Source organism: Cherax quadricarinatus, chromosome 30, assembly GCF_038502225.1.
Source record: "Cherax quadricarinatus isolate ZL_2023a chromosome 30, ASM3850222v1, whole genome shotgun sequence".
In the NCBI taxonomy this organism is placed as follows: Eukaryota; Metazoa; Arthropoda; class Malacostraca; order Decapoda; family Parastacidae; genus Cherax; species Cherax quadricarinatus.
In genome coordinates, this window is record NC_091321.1 from 22,691,423 (window position 1) to 22,714,905 (window position 23,483).

The 23,483-nt window shown below is 39.7% G+C and overlaps 1 protein-coding gene across 4 annotated transcripts in view; it reads left to right on the forward strand.

Annotated features, from left to right (window-relative positions):
* The window catches only part of LOC128692726 (cartilage acidic protein 1), an 82,444-nt gene that overhangs the window by 50,395 nt on the left and 8,566 nt on the right, over positions 1 to 23,483 (forward strand). For all 4 annotated transcript variants that reach the window (XM_053782047.2, XM_053782050.2, XM_053782049.2 and 1 more), the window contains exons 9-11: positions 3,508 to 3,591; positions 6,919 to 7,057; positions 14,849 to 14,955. In XM_053782047.2, coding sequence (XP_053638022.1) covers positions 3,508 to 3,591; positions 6,919 to 7,057; positions 14,849 to 14,955 — 330 coding nt within the window. The remainder of the gene's footprint in view (positions 1 to 3,507; positions 3,592 to 6,918; positions 7,058 to 14,848; positions 14,956 to 23,483) is intronic.

The following is a 23,483-nucleotide window of genomic DNA, read 5'->3' on the forward strand; positions in this document are numbered from 1 at the left end:
GGACACAAGATATATGTAAAATCTGTGAAACAGCACTCTGCATAGAACCCTGTTTTGAGGAATTCCATGAGTTCCAACACTTATAATATCATGGTGAACAGCATGTATCAAGTATACAAAGACTATATGCAGTGAAAGAACAGACAACAATAACAACAGTGTTCAGCAAATGAGCAAGTAAAGAGAGCTTGGCATTTAGTTTAGTATTACTGGAAAATATATATAAGTGAAATATAATATGTGAACAGATATAAGTGTAACAAACAACATCCATCAGAAAAACTAGAAAAAGGTTATTATGAAAAACTTTAAAAAATGGCAATCACCTTCACTCGGCAGGCATGCACATTGCCATGTGAAGATCACTGATGTCAACTTCAAACCTTTGTATCTCTGTAAGTACTTATCAGATTTCACTCATTCTTGTCTTATACACTGTACATCTAAATCGAATAATTTTTTTGGCAAGATTTAGTTTTCAAAATTACTGGCACTGGGGAACATTTATTATTGACCCTTTGGCAGTTTGAGGGTTAAAATAAGGTTTGCAACAACTATATTACTAATAAGTAATATTTAATTCTATATCAAGTCTGCTTGAAATGCCATGTATTAATATAGGTTTTCAGAAGGTGTACAAAATATTGTTAATTCTATGTTCTAACAATATATGTAATTGGTGAAAAAATGTGTTACTGGTGTAGGGTTCTGCTCAGGGCAAAAAAAAAAAAAGAAAAAAAAAAGAAAAACCAGGAGAGATAGAGAGAGAATAGCCAGATATATAGATAGATTTTCTGTACATGCACCTGAACCAAATATACTCCTGGATTGTTTGGTTTTTGAAGGGCACAGCTACAGGTGATGAATTTCTAGTCTCAGTGCTAAGGTTCTGTGAGTTTCCACTTCCATTTTGATAGCTGCCTAAAAGTTATTCAAGAATTAGGCTTGTTTGTAGCATATGATTAAAGTGGTAAGTGTTGCATAGTGTCTATATAATATTTCTATAGAGATGAGTAATGTTATCAAAAGACAACCTGTGATTAATGGACCTCAATTTAAGGGACTCTGGAAATATGAACAAAATCTATTGAATCAGTGGATTCAATAACAGCTAACAAATTCTATGGCTACAGAATTGTACTATATTGTTACAATCATGGCAAAACAATCCCTTTGTCCACCACAGTTGCCATTACCAGCCACCCACTCCCCTTTATTAATCTGTAAAATCAAGAGTTTTCACATTCACAGATGAGACATGTGGACAGCCATACTGTTTCCTTAGTATTGGGCTGTGAACATCTCTTACTGTCTCTCCACCACTTAAATAGATGAAGGGAAAGTGAACTGAATACAGTGGACCCCCGCATAACGATGGCATCACATAGCGATTAATCCGCATACCGCTTGCTTTAATCGCAAAAATTTTGCCTCACATACCGCTTAAGAACCCGCTCACCGATTTTCGTCCGAGACGCGTCCAATGTGCGGCCTGAGCCACGCTCACATGTTCCGCCGGTGGCATACAATCGGAATATTTCGTATTATTACAGTGTTTTCGGTGCTTTTTCTGGAAAATAAGTGACCATGGGCCCCAAGAAAGCTTCTAGTGCCAACCCTACAGCAATAAGGGTGAGAATTACAATAGAGATGAAGAAAAAGATCATTGATAAGTATGAAAGTGGAGTGCGTGTCTCCGAGCTGGCCAGGTTGTATAATAAACCCCAATCAACCATCGCTACTATTGGTGGTACAGCTGCTGCTGCTGTAGCATCGTCTGCTGCTGCTGCTGCTGTAGCATCGTCTGCTGCTGCTGTAACATCGTCTGTTGCTGCTGTAGCATCGTCTGCTGCTGCTGTAGCATCGTCTGTTGCTGCTGTACCACCGTCAGCTGCTGCTGCTGCTGTAGCATCGTCTGTTGCTGCTGTACCACCGTCAGCTGCTGCTGCTGCTGTAGCATCGTCTGTTGCTGCTGTACCACCGTCAGCTGCTGCTGCTGCTGTAGCACCGTTGTTGGTGTGGCTTATTGAGAATACCAAGAAACAATTAACCCCAGAGGATTTGCCACCCAGGATAACCCAAAAAAGTCAGTGTCATCGAAGACTTATTTCCATTGGGGTCCTTAATCTTGTCTCCCAGGATGCAACCCACACAAGTCGACTAACACCCAGGTGAACAGGGAAAAATGCCTGGAACTAGTGCTCATATTGGTGAATTTAAAGCCAGCAAAGGTTGGTTTGAGAGATTTAAGAATCGTAGTGGCATACACAGTGTGATAAGGCCTGTTCTGGAAGAAAATGCCAAACAGGACCTACAGTACTCAGGAGGAAAAGGCACTCCCAGGACACAGTGTCTCATCAGTCATTGCTGCATCTTCAATAAAGGTAAGTGTCATTTATTCTTCATTTAGTAGACTAGTACATGCACAATATATACTGTGCATGTACTACTCTACTATTGTGCATGTATCCTTCTCTTTGTGTGTAGGAAAATGTATATTTCATGTGGTAAAAATTTTTTTTTCATACTTTTGGGTGTCTTGCATGGATTAATTTTATTTCCATTATTTCTTATGGGGAAAATTCATTCACATACCGATTATTTCGCATAACAATTACCCCTCTTGCACGGATTAAAATCGTTATGCGGGGGTCCACTGTATTGTCATGTATGCTATACAGTGCATCAGTAATGTTAATGCAGGAATGACAACATTATGTAACATAAGTTACTCTTCATTAAAGCATGTGAAACTTGCACACTTTTCCTCCATGTTATACACTTCACATTCATTAATTTTACTCTTTTTACATTCATACATTATTATTTCTCTTGGAACACAACTCAGCATAAACCAGTAGAACACAGACACAAATGCAGTACAGTATAATGCAACTCTTTGATAAGATATCACCCACATAGTGAGCTTCATCAAGTCATAAACAGATCAACAAATGATTGTATTATACTAATGCATTTGTGATTTTCATTGTGTCAATATTTTATATCACTTCTCCACAACAAATCCATACTACATCATATGATATGGCCTCCTATACCAACTCATATGCTTATTATGAAATGTGACGTGACTTCATATGCCGTGTAACATTATCTCGTTTGCTGTCACATGGCATAAGGAGTCAAGTCTTTATTAACCCTTAAACAGTCCAAACGTATATATACGTTTTTTCAACATCTGAAAGTATGTAAAAAAATGTAGATTTTCTTTTTTGTTTTACATTTGAAAACGTGTAAAAAACTTATCTACATTTTTTTTTGTTATATTTGAAAATATGTAAAACAAAGCAGATCTACTTTTGTAGCACTACGAATTTGAACGTTGATCTGTTTGGACCGTTTATGGGTTAATAGTGGTTGCTTTTTTCCACACTATTTTCATTTATGAAGACTAAATTATTTTACTTACATTTTTTATTTATACTCATTTTAAATAATTTTTAATATACGTGTATTATATATACATGTACTGTATTTAATTTTCAGAATATTGCAACAGATGAATTTGCAGAGCCATCACCTGTACGGTCATTAGTAGCTGCTGACTTTAATAATGATGGCAACTTAGAGGTATAGTAGAGGATCAGCTCTGTTTCCGACAATACTTTTATTCTTTTTGTCAAGTTTTTTTTTTTCACATTGTGTAACTTGTTCAAAGGTTCATAAAATGAAATGAGCACTTAGTTAATAATTTGTAAAAATTTTATTTTAATGAAGAATAAAATTATTGTAATGACATACAGTGACACTGTATTAAAAATAAGCACAGTGTGTGTTTGTGTGCGCATATGTGTATACTATTTTCTAATACAGGTTTCTCTTGCTTTATTTGGTTTTACATTATTTGGGTTTACTTGCATGTAGTGCCCCCCTTTCTGGTGGCCTGGTGGTTAAAGCTCTCGCTTCACATGGCGAGAGTCTGGGTTCGATTCCCAGCCAGGGTAGAAACATTGAGCGTGTTTCTTTATGCCTGTTGTCTATGTTCACCTATCAGTAAATGGGTACCTGAGTGTTAGTCTACTGGTGTAAGTTGCATCCTGGGACACTGACCTAATTTGCCCGAAATGGTCAGCATAACAAGGGGCTTTCTATATAGTAGTATGTCACTGATGTCAGCTAGGCCTGTATACCATGTACATGCTTTTTTTTTTTTTAAACTGGCCATATCCCACCGAGACAGGGTGACCTAAAAAGAAAAGTGAAAGTTTCTCTTTTTAAATTTAGTAATGTATACAGGAGAAGGGGTTACTAGCCCTTTGCTCCTGGCATTTTAGTCACCTCTTATGACACACATGGCTTACAGAGGAAGAATTCTGTTCCATTTTCCTGTGGATATATACATGTACTTGTAGTAAATATAGATATTATTATTATATGTGCATTATAAATTTGCACCATTTAATTTTTTAACAATAGCTTAGAATCGTACCAGTGGCACAGCAGTAGTGGTGGCAGCTGGCAAGTGGGGGTAGAAGGCACTTGGGAATGAACCAGATACAGAAACTCAACAAGAATGAGTAGAGTTTTGTGGAATACCTAAAGAAATACCAGAACAGTATGGAAGAGTATCTTTGTGCTTGGTCTGTGGAAAAGACAAGGGGGAAGGAATGCAAGTCAGTCATGAGGTAACACTGGTAGCTGCCTGTTCCAAACTTGGAGTGAAGGGTTGGCACCCAAAAATAGATCTAGGAACTTAGCTTGTCCAGTCCCAAAATAAACTGTAGAGGGCTCAGGGAAAGGTGTGGGGCCCATAAGAATGACCAAAGAAGTGGCCAAGGAAAGGAGAGGCTGCCAGAAAAGTCCCAGTGGCATCTCTAGTGAGGAACACCTCTCACACCACCCCAGCATAAGGGTTGTTCCTGAACAACCCTAAAGGCACAGTGGAAAAGCTGCTGCAAGGAAAACCCATGCAGGGCCTAGCCTCCAAGGGCAAGTCCCAGCATGCTAAAGGACAAATAACACAATTTGCTAAAATGATAAGAGTCCCGTGGGCAGGTCAAGTGGAGCGAGTGTCATCCCTAGAAAGACATGAAAACAGGAAGAATGAATGCAAAATTGGTTAATATTCCCAAAGCTGCCTCTGACAGAGGTGGAGCTACCCAAAAATAATCCATCATAGAAGAGATACATACAGTGGAACCCCAGTTTTCATCATTAATTCGTTCCAAAAAGTCTGACAAAAACTGAATTCATTAAAAACTGAAGTAATATTTCCCACGAGATAGTATAATGTAAATCCAATTAATCCATTCCAGACACCCTAAAGTATTAACAAAATATATATTTTATAGAGAATAACTATAGTTTTACATACAGAAAACAATGAGAAATAAATATAAGGATTAATGAAATGGATAAATGAACATTTAACATCACTTTTACCTTTATTGAAGACTCTTGTTGGCATATGGTAGACAGCGAGGAGTGAAGAGGGAGGAGAGGTTATCTCTACCACCATCACAACCGCTACCACCCTCTACCACCATCACTGCCACCCTCTACCAACGAGAAACCAAGCCAGACTGACCCAGAACGCATGGGATGCTTTGTGTGGGCGCGGGCGGACACGTTCGGTACGGTGGACCACTGCCAACTTGACAAAAGTTGAGATGATTAACAAAAACTGGGACAAAATTGTGACGAAAAAAGTTGTCAAAAACCGAATTCGACAAAAACCAGGGCAAATGAAACCCAAGGGTTCACTGTACTTAAAAATATATATGTGAAAGATATACAGTATGTACTTAAGGGACAGGTCCCAATTTGCATATACCCATAACTTACTGGAGTGAGAAATTGGAATAAATCTAAAATAAATCAAATGAAAAGTAAGGGGAACGCATGGGGACAGAGAACCCTGTCAATATTCGTGTCTCAACACTCATCTTTGCAACAGCAGATACAACAAATATTGCCATAAAGGCAAAAGTTTTCAAGATGAAACTGGATCTGTACCTCCACATGCAGCTCAGCCAGCTGTGATGGATATGGTGACCAGTGGGCTGCTAAGAGCAACAGTCTGGGTGATCAGGCCATTAGCAAGGAAGCATTGCAGCATACCAGGCAGCAAGAGTAGAAGAATGCATATTCTTAACTGGTCACTGGTACATCAGAACAATAATAATTATTTTATTCATGGAGAAGCACTAAATTTGCAAAAGTCACATAGCACCAGGTTCTGGGAAGGTGGTAACAATAAAGTTTGATATAAGAGTTGGTAACTAATTCCTTTGATCAAAAGCACATTATTGGCATTAAAGCATTCCCCTGTATTGTAACAAAGTCACAATCTGTGAGTAGGGTAAATAAGGCTATTTTGGGCACAAGTGAGCTACAAGATCATACCCAGTATAGGAGAAGTAGATACTGTATTAGGTAAGGAAATATGTGATAAAATGCCCAGTGAATATTTCCACCATGGTCTCTCAAACCAACACCAACAAAATATGAAAGTTTGTGAGAATAGCACAACTGCAAAATTAAATATATACATGTATTAGGTATTTAATTAGCCAGACTTGAGTCCTGGAGGTGGGAAGTACAATGCCTGCACTTTAAAGGAGGGGTTTGGGATACTGACTGTTTGGAGTGACATCTAAACTGTTGTATCTGGGCACCTCTGCAAAGACAGTGATTATGTGTGAATGATGGTGGAAGTGTTGAATGATGAAAGCATTTTATTCCTTTTTTGGGTCATCCTGCCTTGGTGGGAGACAGCAGACATGTTAAAAGAAAAAAAGAAAGAGCAGAATTATAAATGTCAACAAAGTAGGAAATGAATTCATATATGAAGTTTATATAGGCACTGATAAGTAGGTGAAAACTCTGTTAACTGTCCATATTATGAAAAATAGAAAAAATAATGTGATTATTATAAATGAATATGAATCTTAACAGGTGTTGATGAGTAATATTGCTTATCGCAGTCCTGCCCCCAATCGTCTCTTTCAAGTGATGCGTGGTGCTAATGGCCAAGATCCTACCATTAAGGAAATAAATATAGGAAAAGCACTGGAGCCCTGTTTTCAAACTGCAGGTAATTGAAATATGTATTCTTAATGGTCTAGATTGCCTTAACTTGTTACATGCAAACCCTGTAACATACAGTAACTATTGGAAATTTGTAATAAATTAATGCAATACTTCATTTACAGTGATTGAGTCTTGAACTGGAGTGTGATAGTGCTGAGATTACCAGCTTAATGCTGAGACTACTGCATTCATTCATGAATTGTCAGCACATTGGTAATGACTCAGAAGACACAAGAACTATTTGCCTGCCAATGGGGTAGGGTAGTCTCCATAGAAACAGGTGATCGAGTCACAGATGTGGCCTTCACAAATCTTTCCAGGTAATTTCCTCTATGGAGATCACTTGTGACTGTCTGTGGTAATCTCAGGGCTGCCAAACTGCAGGTTTGAGGTTTAATTACTTCATTAAAATATAGTATTAACAACTGAAGTTGTAATGAATGACTGTCAGTGAATAAACAGAAGGATGAACAAGGACTACTCGAACCACGGTCTGTGCAAGAGACCTAGCACTGTGCTATTTGACCATGAGGATTCTAATAGAATGCTTTTACAACTAGCACTTCTCTTGCATAGTTATGTCATCTGCCATCATCTGTGACATTACTGTCTCATCCTATACTATTATAGCTTTCACTGAACATTATTCTCATACCCCTCAAAGCCATATACTCCTTAAAGCCAAGATAAGTCATAATGAATGAAGAATGAACATAAGAATGGATGGGGACTTGAACCATGGTTCATGCAAGCAGCATCTTGAGTTGACATCTCTCTGTATTCCTTGGTACTGTCTGGCAGCTATTCCTAGGTGCTTTTCTGCTGCCTCGCTTCCCTCAGACCTCTTCCAGCCTACCCTGTCCTTGTGATGACAAGTGGCTGGCAGATTCCTAATCCTTCTAATGCAAGTTCCTGATGAAGAACTGTTATCCATAATATATACATGTATACAGTGGACCCTCAGCTAATGATATTAATCCGTACCTGAAAGCTCATCGTTAGCTGAAATTATCGTTAGCTGAATTAATTTTCCCCATAAGAAATAATGGAAATCAAATTAATCTGTGCAAGACACCCCAAAGTATGAAAAAAAAAATTTTTTTACCACATGAAATATTAATTTTAATACATACAAATGGACACTTACCTTTATTGAAGATCTGGTGATGACTGATGGGATGGGAGGAGGGGAGAGTGTGGAAGTTGTTAATGTTTAGAAGGGGACTCCCCTTCCATTAGGACTTGAGGTATCAAGTCCTTTTCCGGGGTTACTTCCCTTCTTCTTTTAATGCCACTAGGACCAGCTTGAGAGTCACTGGACCTCTGTCGCACAACAAATCTGTCTATAGTGGTCTGTACCTCCTGTTCCTTTAACCCTTAAACTATTATTAGTATTATCACACTGGCCGATTCCCACCAAGGCAGGGTGGCCCGAAAAAGAAAAACTTTCACCATCATTCACTCCATCACTGTCTTGCCAGAAGGGTGCTTTACACTACAGTTTTTAAACTGCAACATTAACACCCCTCCTTCAGAGTGCAGGCACTGTACTTCCCATCTCCAGGACTCAAGTCCGGCCTGCCGGTTTCCCTGAACCCCTTCATAAATGTTACTTTGCTCACACTCCAACAGCACGTCAAGTATTAAAAACCATTTGTCTCCATTCACTCCTATCAAACACGCTCACGCATGCCTGCTGGAAGTCCAAGCCCCTTGCACACAAAACCTTCTTTACCCCCTCCCTCCAACCTTTCCTAGGCCGACCCCTACCCCGCCTTCCTTCCACTACAGACTGATACACTCTTGAAGTCACTCTGTTTCGCTCCATTCTCTCTACATGTCCGAACCACCTCAACAACCCTTCCTCAGCCCTCTGGACAACAGTTTTGGTAATCCCGCACCTCCTCCTAACTTCCAAACTACGAATTCTCTGCGTTATATTCACACCACACATTGCCCTCAGACATGACATCTCCACTGCCTCCAGCCTTCTCCTCGCTGCAACATTCATCACCCATGCTTCACACCTATATAAGAGCGTTGGTAAAAACTATACTCTCATACATTCCCCTCTTTGCCTCCAAGGACAAAGTTCTTTGTCTCCACAGACTCCTAAGTGCACCACTCACCCTTTTCCCCTCATCAATTCTATGATTCACCTCATCTTTCATAGTCCCATCCGCTGACACGTCCACTCCCAAATATCTGAATACATTCACCTCCTCCATTCTCTCTCCCTCCAATCTGATATCCAATCTTTCATCACCTAATCTTTTTATCCTCATAACCTTACTCTTTCCTGTATTCACTTTTAATTTTCTTCTTTTGCACACCCTACCAAATACATCCACCAATCTCTGCAACTTCTCTTCAGAATCTCCCAAGAGCACAGTGTCATCAGCAAAGAGCAACTGTGACAACTCTCACTTTATGTGTGATTCTTTATCTTTTAACTCCACGCCTCTTGCCAAGACCCTCGCATTTACTTCTCTTACAACCCCATCTATAAATATATTAAACAACCACGGTGACATCACACATCCTTGTCTAAGGCCTACTTTTACTGGGAAATAATTTCCCTCTTTCCTACATACTCTAACTTGAGCCTCACTATCCTCGTAAAAACTCTTCACTGCTTTCAGTAACCTACCTCCTACACCATACACCTGCAACATCTGCCACATTGCCCCCCCTATCCACCCTGTCATATGCCTTTTCCAAATCCATAAATGCCACAAAGACCTCTTTAGCCTTATCTAAATACTGTTCACTTATATGTTTCACTGTAAACACCTGGTCCACACACCCCTACCTTTCCTAAAGCCTCCTTGTTCATCTGCTATCCTATTCTCCGTCTTACTCTTAATTCTTTCAATAATAACCCTATAATTTTTGCACTCTCACTTTTGTCCCCTTTGCCTTTATATAAAGGAACTATGCATGCTCTCTGCCAATCCCTAGGTACCTTACCCTCTTCCATACATTTATTAAATAATTGCACCAACCACTCCAAAACTATATCCCCACCTGCTTTTAACATTTCTATCTTTATCCCATCAATCCCGGCTGCCTTACCCCCTTTCATTTTACCTACTGCCTCACGAACTTCCCCCACACTCACAACTGGCTCTTCCTCACTCCTACAAGATGTTATTCCTCCTTGCCCTATACACGAAATCACAGCTTCCCTATCTTCATCAACATTTAACTTAAACTGTCCAAACAAATTTACGTTCACATGCGTAGTGCTCCAAAAGTAGATCTATGTTTTTTTACATATTTTCAAATATAACAAAAAAAAAGTAGATCAAAGTTTTTTTACACGTTTTCAAATGTAAAAAAAAGAAAAGAAGATCTACTTTTTTTACATACTTTCAAATGTTGAAAAAATGTAGATCTACGTTTGGACAGTTTAATCCTTTGACTGTCGCGGCCGTATATATACGTCTTACGAGGTACTGTGTTTGACGTATATATACTCATAAATTCTAGCAGCTTCAAATCAAGCAGGAGAAAGCTGGTAGGCCCACATGTGAGAGAATGGGTCTGTGTGGTCAGTGTGCACCATATAAAAAAAATCCTGGAGCACGCAGTGCATAATGAGAAAAAAAAAACTCCGACCATTTTTTTAATTAAAATGCCGATTTTGTGGTCTATTTTCGTATAGTATTTATGGTTGTATTCTCGTTTTCTTGGTCTCATTTGATAGAATGGAAAACATTTTATAGAAGTAGAGGTGATTTTGATTGATTTTACTAAAAAAAGAACCTTGAAATGGATCTCAAAGTAGGGAAAATGTTTGATTTTTGCCGATGTTCAAAAGTAAACAAATGATGTCATTGTCCAATAAATGTCCAACTAGCCATTCTAATATGCAGTCATGAATGGGTTAATGTTATTTATACAATTATTACAGTATTGCAGTAGTCTGCATAATAGTAAGTCTTCTATTTTTTGTTTGAATAAAAATTCAAAATAGAAAGCAAGAGTAATATCAGAGGGGCCTGGAGACATGACTGATGAACAAAGAAAATGTTATTTTAGAGCCAGGAATGTCTGCATTGTTCATTCTGGACCTTATTTTGAAATTGTCATATTTTTTAATTTTCGTGAAATTGGCCAAATTGCAAATTTCTGACCACATTATTGGGTAGTTGAAATCGGTAAATGGGCAGTTTCTTGTACTCAATCAATAGAAAAAATGGAGTTCTAAAGAAATAGCTATGAGTTTGGTCGACTGGAACAATGGAATTAGCCGAAAATAGGGCTCAAAGTGGGCGAAATCGCCAATTTGTAAATATCGCCGAGGTCGCTAACTTTGCGAGAGCATAATTCCGTCAGTTTTCCAACAAATTTCGTTTTTTTGGTGTCTTTACAATCGGGAAAAGATTCTCTATCTTTTCATAAGAAAAAATATTTTTTTTTTTTTTTAAATTTTGCGACACCAGGAAACACCTCAGGATTGGGGGTTGCGACAGTCAAAGGGTTAAGGGTTAAGATTTGCCTAAAATGGGCCACAACATTGTCACTGTAATAGTCACCAGCATGGCTTGCAATAGCTGTGTTAGGGTGATTTTCATCCATAAAGGTTTGCAGTTCAACCCACTTTGCACACATTTCCTTAATCTTTGAAGTAGGCACAATGGATTCCACAACTGGCATAGGCATCTCAGGGTTATCCTCAAACCCTTCAAAATCTTCCTTAATTTCCATACTAATTCTCACCCTTTTTATCACAGGGTTGGCACTAGAAGCTTTCTTGGGGCCCATGGTGACTTGTTTTGCAGGTACAATCACTAAAAACGCTGTGATAATATGAAATGTTCCGATTGTATGCGTGGATGCGACTGCACTGGCTGGCTTGTAAACACTGGCACCCACGGGACAACTGAGGCGCACTCAGGCCACACATGGACGCATCTCGAACGAATCGCGTTGGGTGAGTTTTTTAGCGTTAGCCAAGGCAAAATTTTTGCGTTAAAATGTATTGTTAGCTGGATTTAATGTTAGCTGATGCCATTGTTAGCTGAGGGTCCACTGTATTTTTTTTTCAACACATTGGCTGTCTCCCACTGAGGCAGGGTGACCCAGAAAATAAGGAAACACTTTTACCATCATTCAACACTTTCACCATCATTCACACATAATCACTGTCTTTGCAGAGGCACACATATACAACAGTTTAGATGTCACTCTAAACAGCCAATATCCCAAACCCCGCTATAAAGTGCAGGCATTGTACTTCCCACCTCCAGGACTCAAGTCCGGTTAACCGGTTTTCCCGAATCCCTATACAAAATATTACCCTGCTAACATTCCAACAGCTCGTCAATTCCCAAAAACCATTCGTCTCCATTCACTCCCATCTAACACGCTCACACATTCCTGCTGTATGTCCAAGCCCCTTGCACACAAAACCTCTTTTACCCCCTCCTTCCATCCTTTCCTAGGATGACCCCTACCCCTCCTTCCCTCCTTTACAGATTTATACACCCTTCAAGTCATCGTATTGTGCTCCAGCCTCTCTAAATGATCAACCCTCCTCAATAGCCTCTCTTCAGCCCTCTAAATAATACTTTCAGTAACCCCACACCTCTGCCTAATTTCTACACACTGAATTCTCTGCATCATATTTACCACACATTACCCTTAGACATGACAACTCCATTGCCTCCAGCCTCCTCCTTGTTGCAGTATTTACAACCCATGCTTCACACCCGTATAAGAGTGTTGATACCATTATACTCTCATACATTTCCTTCTTTGCCTCCATGGATAATGTTCACTGTCTCCACAGATACCTCAGTGCACCACCCACCTTTTTCCCTTCATCAGTTCTATGGCTTACCTCATCCTTCATAAACCCATCCACCAACAAGTTACTCCCAAACATCTGAACACATTCACTTCTTTCATACTCCCTCCAATCTGATATCCAGCTTTTCTTTTCCTAACTCGTTTGATACCTCATCATCTTATTCTTGTCTATGTTCACTTTCAACTTTCTTCCTTTACACACCCTCCTAAACTCATCCACTAACCTTTGCAACTTCTCTTCAGAATCTTCCAAAAGCACAGTATCATCAGCAAAATGTAAATGTGTCAACTCCTGTTTTGTACGTGTGTGTGTCTGTATAGTCACCTAATTGTGGTTGCAGGGGTTGAGTCACAGCTCCTGGCACTGCCTTTTCACTGGTTGCTACTAGGTCCACTCTCCTCCTGCTCCGTGAGCTTTATTGTATCTCTTCTTAAAGCTATGTATGGATCTTGCTTCCACTACATCACTCTCCAGATTATTCCACCTCCTGACAACTTTATGACTGAAGAAATACTTCATAACATACCTTTCACTCATCTGAGTCTTCATCTTCCAGTTGTGACCCCTTGTTGCTGTGTCCCATCTCTGAAATATCCTGTCCCTATCTACTTTGTCAGTTCCTCTCAGTATTTTATATGTCATTATCACATCATCCATATCCCTCCTGTCCTCCAGTGTCATCAGGTCAATTTCCTTTAACCTCTCCTCATAGGGCATACCCCTTAGCTCCAGGACTAGTCTTGTTGCAAACCTTTGCACTTTGTCTAATTTCTTGACATGCTTGACCAGGTGAGAGTTCCATACTAGTGTTGCATGCTCCAATATGAGCCTGACATACATGTGTACAGAGTCTTGAACGATTCCATGCTAAGGTGATGAAATGCTTTTCTTAGATTTGCCAGGCACCCATATGCTGCAGCAGTTATTTATTCAATGTGTGCCTCTGGAGATGTGCTTGGTATTCACCCCAAGATCCTTTTCCTTGAGTGAGGTTTGCAGTCTTTGCCCCCCTCCCCCCAGCCTGTACTCCATCTGCAGTCTTCTTTGACATTCCCCAATTTTCATGACTTTGCACTTGGTGGGGTTAAACTCCAGGAACGAGTTGCCAGACAAGGCTTGCAACCTGTCCAGATCCCTTTGTAGTCCTACCTGATCCTCATTCAATTTAATTCTTTGCATTAGTCTCACATTGTCTACAAACAGGGACACCTCTGAATCTATCACTTCTGTAATGTCATTCACATATACTAAAAATAGCACCATCCCTAGGACTGACCCCTGTGGAATCCCACTTGTCACAGGTGCCCATTCTGACACCTCATCATGTGCCATGACTCATTGTTTCCTTCCTGTCAGGTATTCTCTGATCCACTGCAGTGCCTTTCCTGTTATTCCTGCCTACTCCTGTAGCTCTTGCACTAATCTCTTGTGTGGAATTGTGTTGAAAGCCTTCTTATAGTCTAAGAAAATGCAGTCTATCCACCCCTTTCTCTCTTGTCTTATTTCTGTCACCTTATAAAACTCCAATAGGTGTGTGACAGGATTTCCCTTCCCTGAAACTGTGCTGGTTATTGTTTATACGTTCATTCCTTTCTAGGTGCTACACCACTCTTCTGATAATTCTTCTCCATGACTTTGCATACTATATTTGTCAGTGACACTGGTCTGTAGTTTAATGCTGTTTGTGTCCTTTCTTAAATATTGAGACTACATTTGCTGTCTTCCACACCTCAGACAGTTGTCCTGTTTCGATAAATGTTTGGAAGATTGTTGTTAGTGGCACACACAGCGCCTCTGTTTTCTCTCTCAAGACCCACTTAGAGATGATGTGCATGTGTGTGCAAGTGTATATATCCATACATACATACAGTAAATAAATACATACGTTTGTATATGCTGTATGTAATATAGACTGTAAATATTAAACGTTATCAAATCTAAAATGCAGTAAAAAAAAAAAAAAATTAATTTTTTCAGGTTGTGCTGTGACTGACTTAAATGGAGACGGCATCCTGGAGATGATATTAACTCACGGAGATTCAACAATAGAGCCTTTAAGCATCTTTACACCACTAACAGATAAGGTCATTCTACAAAGGGTTTTATGATTAAAATGCTTGAAAAAATATATGTGTGTGTGTGTGTGTTATTGCTTACTGTATGTATTTGTAAATTAACTGTTTGTAGCTACAGGAGCAGAACAATGCTTGTGGTGTCTGCTCATCATGTAATTTGTTTAAATTTTCCTTTAATGCATTTTATTGGTCAACCACTATTTGAAAAGATCATTTTTCTCTTATCCTATCCATTCCATTCTTTTATCAGTTTACAACTGTGGTCTCTTGTTGCTCCTGTTGCAGGTGCTAAGATATCTTCTTTATCTGTTCTTTTAAGAACATAAAGAAGGAACACTGCAACAGGTCTACTGACCCAAGCGGAGCAGGTCCATGTTTCCCATCCGGATTAGACCAATGACCCACCCCCCGGATTATCCCAATGACCCACCCATCCTGGTCATCTCCACTCAAGGATGGAGCACTGCACCAGACCCAGCAGCACAAGCTGGTCAGGTCAACTCATACCCACCCACACCCACTCATGTATTTATCTAACCTATTTTTAAAACTACACAACGTTTTAGCCTCAATAACCGTACTCAGGAGTTTGTTCCACTCATCCACAACTCTATTACCAAACCAGTGCTTTCCTATATCCTTCCTGAATCTGAATTTTTCCAACTTGAAACCATTGCTACGAGTCCTATCATGGCTGGAAATTTTCAGCACGCTATACATCCCCTTTATTTATTCCTGTTTTCCATTTATACACGTCGATCATATCCCCCCTAATTCTACGCCTTTCGAGAGAGTGCAGATTCAGGGCCCTCAGTCTATCCTCATAGGGAAGATTTCTGATACATGGGATCATCTTTGTCATCCTCCTTTGTACGTTTTCCAGAGCATTTACATCCATTCTGTAATATGGTGACCAGAACTGAGCAGCATAGTCTAAATGAGGCCTAACCAAGGATATATAGAGTTGAAGAACAACCTGAGGACTTCTATTATTTATACTTCTAGATATGAAGCCAAGAATTCTGTTGGCTTTATTGTGAACACTAATTCACTGTTGTCTTGGTTTTAGGTTACTGCTAACCAGAACTCCCAAATCCTTTTTGCAATCAGTAGTATTAAGATCTACATTATTTAGTTTATATGTGGCATGGTTATTTAACTGTCCAACATTTAGAACTTCGCATTTGTCAATATTAAACTGCATCTGCCACTTCTCCGACCATTGCGTCAGTCTATTCAAATCATCCTGGAGTGCTCTAATGTCCTCATTAGAATTAATTGGATGGCCTCTTTTGGTGTCATCAGCAAATTTGCTTACGTCGCTATTTATTCCCTCATCTATGTCGTTTATGTAAATTGTGAATAACAACAGGCCCAACACTGACCCCTGAGGAACACCGCTTGTGACGTGCCCCCATGCTGATTTCTCCCCATTTATGCAAACTCTGTGCTGTCTATTTGTCAGCCATGCCTCTACCCAGGAAAAAATTTCTCCTCCTATTCCGTGTGCCCTAAGTTTCCTCAGTAGCCTCTGGTGTGGAACTCTATCGAAAGCCTTACTGAAGTCCATATACACAATATCATATTCATTACCATGATCTATCTCCTCAAACACCTTAGTGAAAAAAGTTAGCAAATTCGTAAGACAGGAACGCCCCTTTGTAAAACCATGTTGAGATTCATTAATCAATCTGTGCCTGTCAAGGTGGCTATGAATTGCTTCTGCAATTATTGATTCCATAAATTTTCCCACTATGGAGGTAAGGCTTATTGGTCTGTAGTTCGAAGTCAAGGACCTGTCACCTGCCTTGTAAATAGGTATTACATTTACCATTTTCCACTTATCAGGCACTATGCCAGTTTGTAGTGACATGTTAAAAAGATTAGCCAAAGGTATGCTAAGTTCCTCTTTGCATTCCTTTAACACCCTTGCAAACAGTTCATCAGGACCTGGGGATTTGTTAGGTTTTAGTTTCTCTATTTGTCTGAGGACCATGTCACTAGTTACCGCAATCGTACATAGTTTATTATCATCCTGTTCTACATAATCTGTTATTTCAGGAATATCACTAGTATTTTCCTGGGTGAAAACTGAGATGAAATAGGTATTTAGAATTTCACACATATTCTTATCACTGTCAGTGATCTGACCAGAGTTACTCTTAAGTGGGCCAATCTTGTCCCTAATCTTACTTCTGTATACCTGAAAGAACCCTTTTGGGTTAGTCTTTGAATCCCTTGCGACCTTAGCTTCATAATCCCTTTTTGCTTTTCTTATTTCTTTTTTTATTTCTCTCTTTAATTGAATATACTGATTTCTTAACTGCCCATCCCCTCTTTTGATACGCCTATATATGCCTCTCTTTTGACCAATGAGATGTTTTAATCTATTGTTCAGCCATTTGGGATCATTTTTGTTAGATCTAATTTCCCTACTCGGAACAAAAGTTGTCTGGGCAGCTAGTACTATGCTCTGAAAAACGTCATATTGGCAACCAAGATAACCTACCTGACCCATAGTCAGGACATCCCAATTTAGCCCACCCAAGTAATTTTTCAGTCCCATGAAGTCAGCCAAGCGAAAATCTGGGACAGAGATTTGATTGCAGTTATCTGGGTAATTCCATGATATATTGAAACTAAGTGATTTGTGATCACTTTCCCCAAGCTCACCATTAACCTCAAGATTATTAATTAGTGAATCTTTGTTGGCAAGAACCAAGTCAAGCAGATTGTTTCCTCTAGTTGGTTCTGTCACAAATCGTTCTAAAAAGCAATCCTGAACCGTATCAAGAAAGTCACTAGACTCAAGATTTCCTGTCATATTGTTCCAATCAATCTGTCTAAAGTTAAAATCTCCCATTATCACAACATTTTCATATCTAGATGCCTTATGAATTTCGTCCCATAAAAGCTTACTGCCCTCCCTATCAAGGTTTGAGGGCCTATAAATCACACCCACAATTAATTTGTCACGTCCCTCGAGAAACTGTAGCCAAACAGATTCTGTGTTTGATGTTTCTTATCTTATATCATGTCTAAGACAACAATTTAAATTTTCTGTGACATACATCGCCACATCACCACCCTTCCTGTTGACCCTATCAGTGTGGAATAGTTTATAACCCTGTATGTTGCATTCAGAAGGCATTTCTCTATCTTTCAGGTTGAACCAGGTCTCTGTTATACCAATAATATCTATATTGCCTACACTTGCAAGTAATTTTAGCTCATCTATCTTATTTCTTAGACTCCTACTATTTGTATAGTAAACCTTAAGGGAGCTAGTCACTCGTTGCCCTCTACTATCTCTCTTTGTTTGTTGATCAATTGATTTGCCATTACTTGCAACTTTATTTTGAATATTGTCTTTTAAACATATCCCTGAGGTATCCCGGTAATAACTGCTGGTTTTAACCCTAATGCTGCAGCCTGATTGTTTCCCAAAAACACCCATACCTCTCTAATCTATCGGTTTAAATTCCTAGACAAGTCATCTATTGCCCTCTCAATTGAATTGGCTAATGCAACCACTCCATCCCCAGAGAGATGAACCCCATCCCTTGCATACATATCACGTTTGCCAAAGAATAGGTCCCAGTTATCAATGAATGGAATTGCAAGTTCCTTGCAGTACCTGTCTAGCCAGCAATTTATACCAATTGCCCTAGACATTCATTCATTGCCCACTCCCTTTCTAGGCAAGATGCTACGTATGTTACACAAATAACCCGCACATAAAAGAGAGAAGCTTATGACGACGTTTCGGTCTGACTTGGACCATTTACAAAGTCACACTAACCAGAAGTGGAGCAGGACGGCTATATATAGGCAGGAAGAGGTGGTGGTAGTAGTAGTAGTAGTAGTACAAGAATGGTATATAATACCAACAAGATGAAATTAAGACACATGCGCAATACCTGGGCATCCCTATCGTAGACGTTTCGCCATCCAGCCAGCCACTGGATGGCGAAACGTCCACAACAAAGACACCCAGATGCCGCACATGTCTTAATTTCATCAGTAGTAGTAGTGGTAGAAGTGGGGAATAAGGAGAGCGAGCCAGTGAAATACGAAGGAAGGGGAGCACTGCAAGGGAGCTAGGTGCCCACAGAGGGAGAGCAAGCGCACAGAGGTGCGTGAAAGGGGAAGTGGTGAAATAAATGAAGAAGGAAGAGAAACACGAGACAGAAGAGAGAAAGACAACCCAGAGGAGAAAAAGGAAAGAGGAAAGGGGAAGAGGGAGAAGAAGAAAAAGAAAAAGAAAAAATGAGGAGTCAGGTTAAGTCACAGGTGTTCTGAAGTTTGGAGCATTTTACAATGTAGTGGGAGAGGAAGGCATCTACAGAGACGAAGCCAGGGCTAAGATTCATACAAGGAAAGTTATGTATTAGAGAGGATTCAACTAGACGGCGACTGTTCGAGTTGGAAGTAGGGAAGACAGTTTTAGCAGAAGACCAATCAATAGGATGGCTATGATCTCTGACGTGACAGAAAAGAGCATTGTTAGTGTCGGCAAGCCTAACACTATTTTTGTGCTGCCTAAGTCTGCCAGAAAGAGATCAACCAGTTTCTCCAAAGTATTGAAGAGGACAGGAGGAGCAAGAAATAGAGTAGACACCAGGAACATCTGTAGAGGGAGGAGAGGTATGAACGAGATTAGTGCGAAGAGTGTTAGTCTGGCGGAAGGTAAGCTTGATGTCTAAGGGACGGAGAGAATTGTTGAGATTAGAAAGACTGGAAATGTAGGGAAGGCAGAGGATAGAAGAGTTCCCAGGAGTAGAGAGTTTGGGAGAGAAGAAATTACGTTTAGCACATGAGAGGGCAGAGTCTATGAAATGGGAAGGGTAGCCAAGACGGGAAAACGAATTATGAATTGTGGAAATTTCTGCTGGAAGGAACTGAGGATCACAGAGCATGGAGAAAGAGGGAGATAAGAACACTTTTCTTGACAGGGGAAGCATGATAGGAAAAGTAGTGAATGTACATGCCACTGTGCATAGGTTTTCGGTAAACGGAAAAGGAAAAACCTGTATCTGAGCAGCAGACATGGACATCATGGACATGGACAGATGTTCCTGGTGTCTACTCTATTTCTTGCTCCTCCTGTCCTCTTCAATACTTCAGAGAAACTGGTCGATCTCTTTCTGACAGACTTAGGGAGCACAAAAATAGTGTTAGGCTTGCCGACACTAACAATGCTCTTTTCTGTCACGTCAGAGATCATAGCCATCCTATTGATTGGTCTTCTGCTAAAACTGTCTTCCCTACTTCCAACTCGAACAGTCGCCGTCTAGTTGAATCCTCTCTAATACACAACTTTCCTTGTATGAATCTTAGCCCTGGCTTCGTCTCTGTAGATGCCTTCCTCTCCCACTACATTGTAAAATGCTCCAAACTTCAGAACACCCATGACTTAACCTGACTCCTCATTTTTTCTTTTTCTTTTTCTTCTTCTCCTTCTTCCCCTTTCCTCTTTCCTTTTTCTCCTCTGGGTTGTCTTTCTCTCTTCTGTCTCGTGTTTCTCTTCCTTCTTCATTTATTTCACCACTTCCCCTTTCACGCACCTCTGTGCGCTTGCTCTCCCTCTGTGGGCACCTAGCTCCCTTGCAGTGCTCCCCTTCCTTTGTATGTCACTGGCTCGTCCTCCTTATTCCCCACTTCTACCACTACCACTACTACTACCTCTTCTACTACTACTACTACTACTGATGAAATTAAGACATGTGCGGCGTCTGGGTGTCTTTGTTGTGGACGTTTCGCCATCCAGTGGCTGGTTGGATGGCGAAACGTCTACGATAGGGATGCCCGGGTGTTGCACATGTGTCTTAATTTCATCTTGTCGGTATTATATACCATTCTTGTACTACTACTACTACTACCACCACCTCTTCCTGCCTATATATAGCCGTCCTGCTCCACTTCTGGTTAGTGTGACTTTGTAAATGGTCCAAGTCAGACTGAAACGTTGTCGTAAGCTTCTCTCTTTTTATGTCCGGGTTATTTGTGTATCGTTCCAGTCACGGTATTGTGCCTTTTTTGTTATTTATGCTACATATGACTGGGATCCCTCCCTTAGACCTAACTACTTCTATGGCTGACCTGTACTTATCCAGCAGCTCCTCTCTCCTACCCTTCCCAATGTCATTACCCCCAGCACTAAGACAGATAATGGGCTTGTTCCCATTACCTGCCATAATATTATCCAACCTGCTGACTATGTCACCAACACCAGCTCCAGGAAGACACACTCTCTGTCTGACCTTTCTGTTTCTGTTACAAAATGCACAGCCCATATATCTTACCTGAGAATCGCCTACTATTAAAATATTCTTACCTTGATTTGCAGAGGAATCGGTGGTACCTTCAACCTCACTAACCACTGAAGTACACTCATCTTGGAGAACAGAGAATCGATTTCCTACCTTCACATCTTCTCTATTAACTCTCCTCATCTTCCTTCTTCCTGAACTGTGAACCACTTGCCACTTAAAGTGGCTGCCACTATCACTGCTGGTGACCATTCCTACCTTACCTTATTTATTTTATTTATTTATTTTATGTCTTTGCAAACAGTACATTGAGATTTTATATTTACAATAGTGGGTTGCAATGCAAAGAGAGCCTCTATTATGCCTAGGCATTATGGGCCAACTTAACATAATTGGCTTACAGACTACTTAACACTAAGGATTTTATCACAGTTGTACAGTAGGACAGTAATTATTTCATAGTTGAACAGTAGATTCTTAATAAGTGAATTAAATTTGTATAAGACAAAGGATATATGCCAAGTGAGTGTAAAACGAAAGCCTGTAATTGTTTTACATGATGGTAGGATTGCTGGTGTCCTTTTTTCTGTCTCATAAACATGCAAGATTTCAGGTACGTCTTGCTACTTCTACGTACACTTAGGTCACACTACACATACATGTACAAGCATGTATATACACACCCATCTGGGTTTTCTTCTATTTTCTTTCTAGTTCTTGTTCTTGTTTATTTCCTCTTATCCCTATGGGGAAGTGGAACAGAATTCTTCCTCCGTAAGCTATGTGTGTTGTAAGAGGCGACTAAAATGCTGGGAGCAAGGGGATAGTAACCCCTTCTCCCATGTAAATTACTAAATTTAAAAAGGGAAACTTTCGTTTTTCTTTTTGGGCCCCCCTGCCTCGGTGGGATACGGCCTGTGCGTTGAAAGAAAGAATAGTCTAAAATGCTTTTTGTGAAAACAATGGTTCAATTATATTCCTGTCAACAATGGATAAAAGGTTCAAAGTGATTGTTGAAGTTATGATGTGAGAGTACATAGGTGAGTATGTGTGTACTGAGTATTTAGCGTTTAGTCTAGGATGATTAACCCTTAAACTGTCCAAACGTAGATCTACGTTTTTTCAACATTTGAAAGTATGTAAAAAAAGTAGATCTTCTTTTCTTTTTTTTACATTTGAAAACGTGTAAAAAAACTTTGATCTACTTTTTTTTTTGTTATATTTGAAAATACACCTACCGTCCGACTTACGACCACTCGACTTATGACCGTGTTTTTTATGCCAAATTTCTGGGAAATAAACAACTATTTGTGTTGTACAAAGTGTTTATCCTAAACCTTACAGTATAAAATACAGTACTAACAGCATAAAACTTAAAGTAAAACGTGAAATACCAAAATAAAACAATAAAATAAAGTCATTACAAAAATGTTTTGAAAGTTTAGACACTTGTGCAACATCTGGTTATCTTTATTGTAAACGTTTTGCCATCCAGTGGCTTTATCAATACAAATTCTTGGACATAATTAGAAAACAGAAGAACTATATACAGAAGATGAGGTAATCAGTCCCTCAGCCTTGGAGGTGGTGTTTACAACACAGTGGTTGTAGAGATTCTGAAGCACAGGTAAGGAGACTGGCGTTCATATAGGCGTCAGTGAAGAGAGACGTGTAGCAGACGAGGGCATAGTCACTGGTAGGCAAGATTCCCCAGTGGAAGTAGGTCCTTCCCAAATTGATGGGCTAGTTGTAGAAGTCGTGAAGAAGGTCTTGTAGATGTCCTCTGAATCAAGATACCATGATGTTGCAGTGCCTGACAAGTTGTGCAAGACTGGTATACAATACCGACAAGATGAAAGTTAAGACACTTGCGTAACATCTGGTTATCTTTATTGTAAACGTTTCGCCATCCAGTGGCTTTATCAATATAAATTCTTGAACATAATTAGAAAACAGAAGAACTATATACAAAAGATGAGGTAATCAGTCCCTCAGCCTTGGAGGTGGTGTTTACAACACCACCTGTTTCTATTACAACACCACCTCCAAGGCTGAGGGACTGATTACCTCATCTTTTGTATATACTGTAGTTCTTCTGTTTTCTAATTATGTCCAAGAATTTGTATTGATAAAGCCACTGGATGGCAAAATGTTTACAATAAAGATAACCAGATGTTGCACAAGTGTCTTAACTTTCATCTTGTCGGTACTGTATACCAGTCTTGCACAACAAAAATGTTTTGTTGATATTCAGTAGTAAAGTTC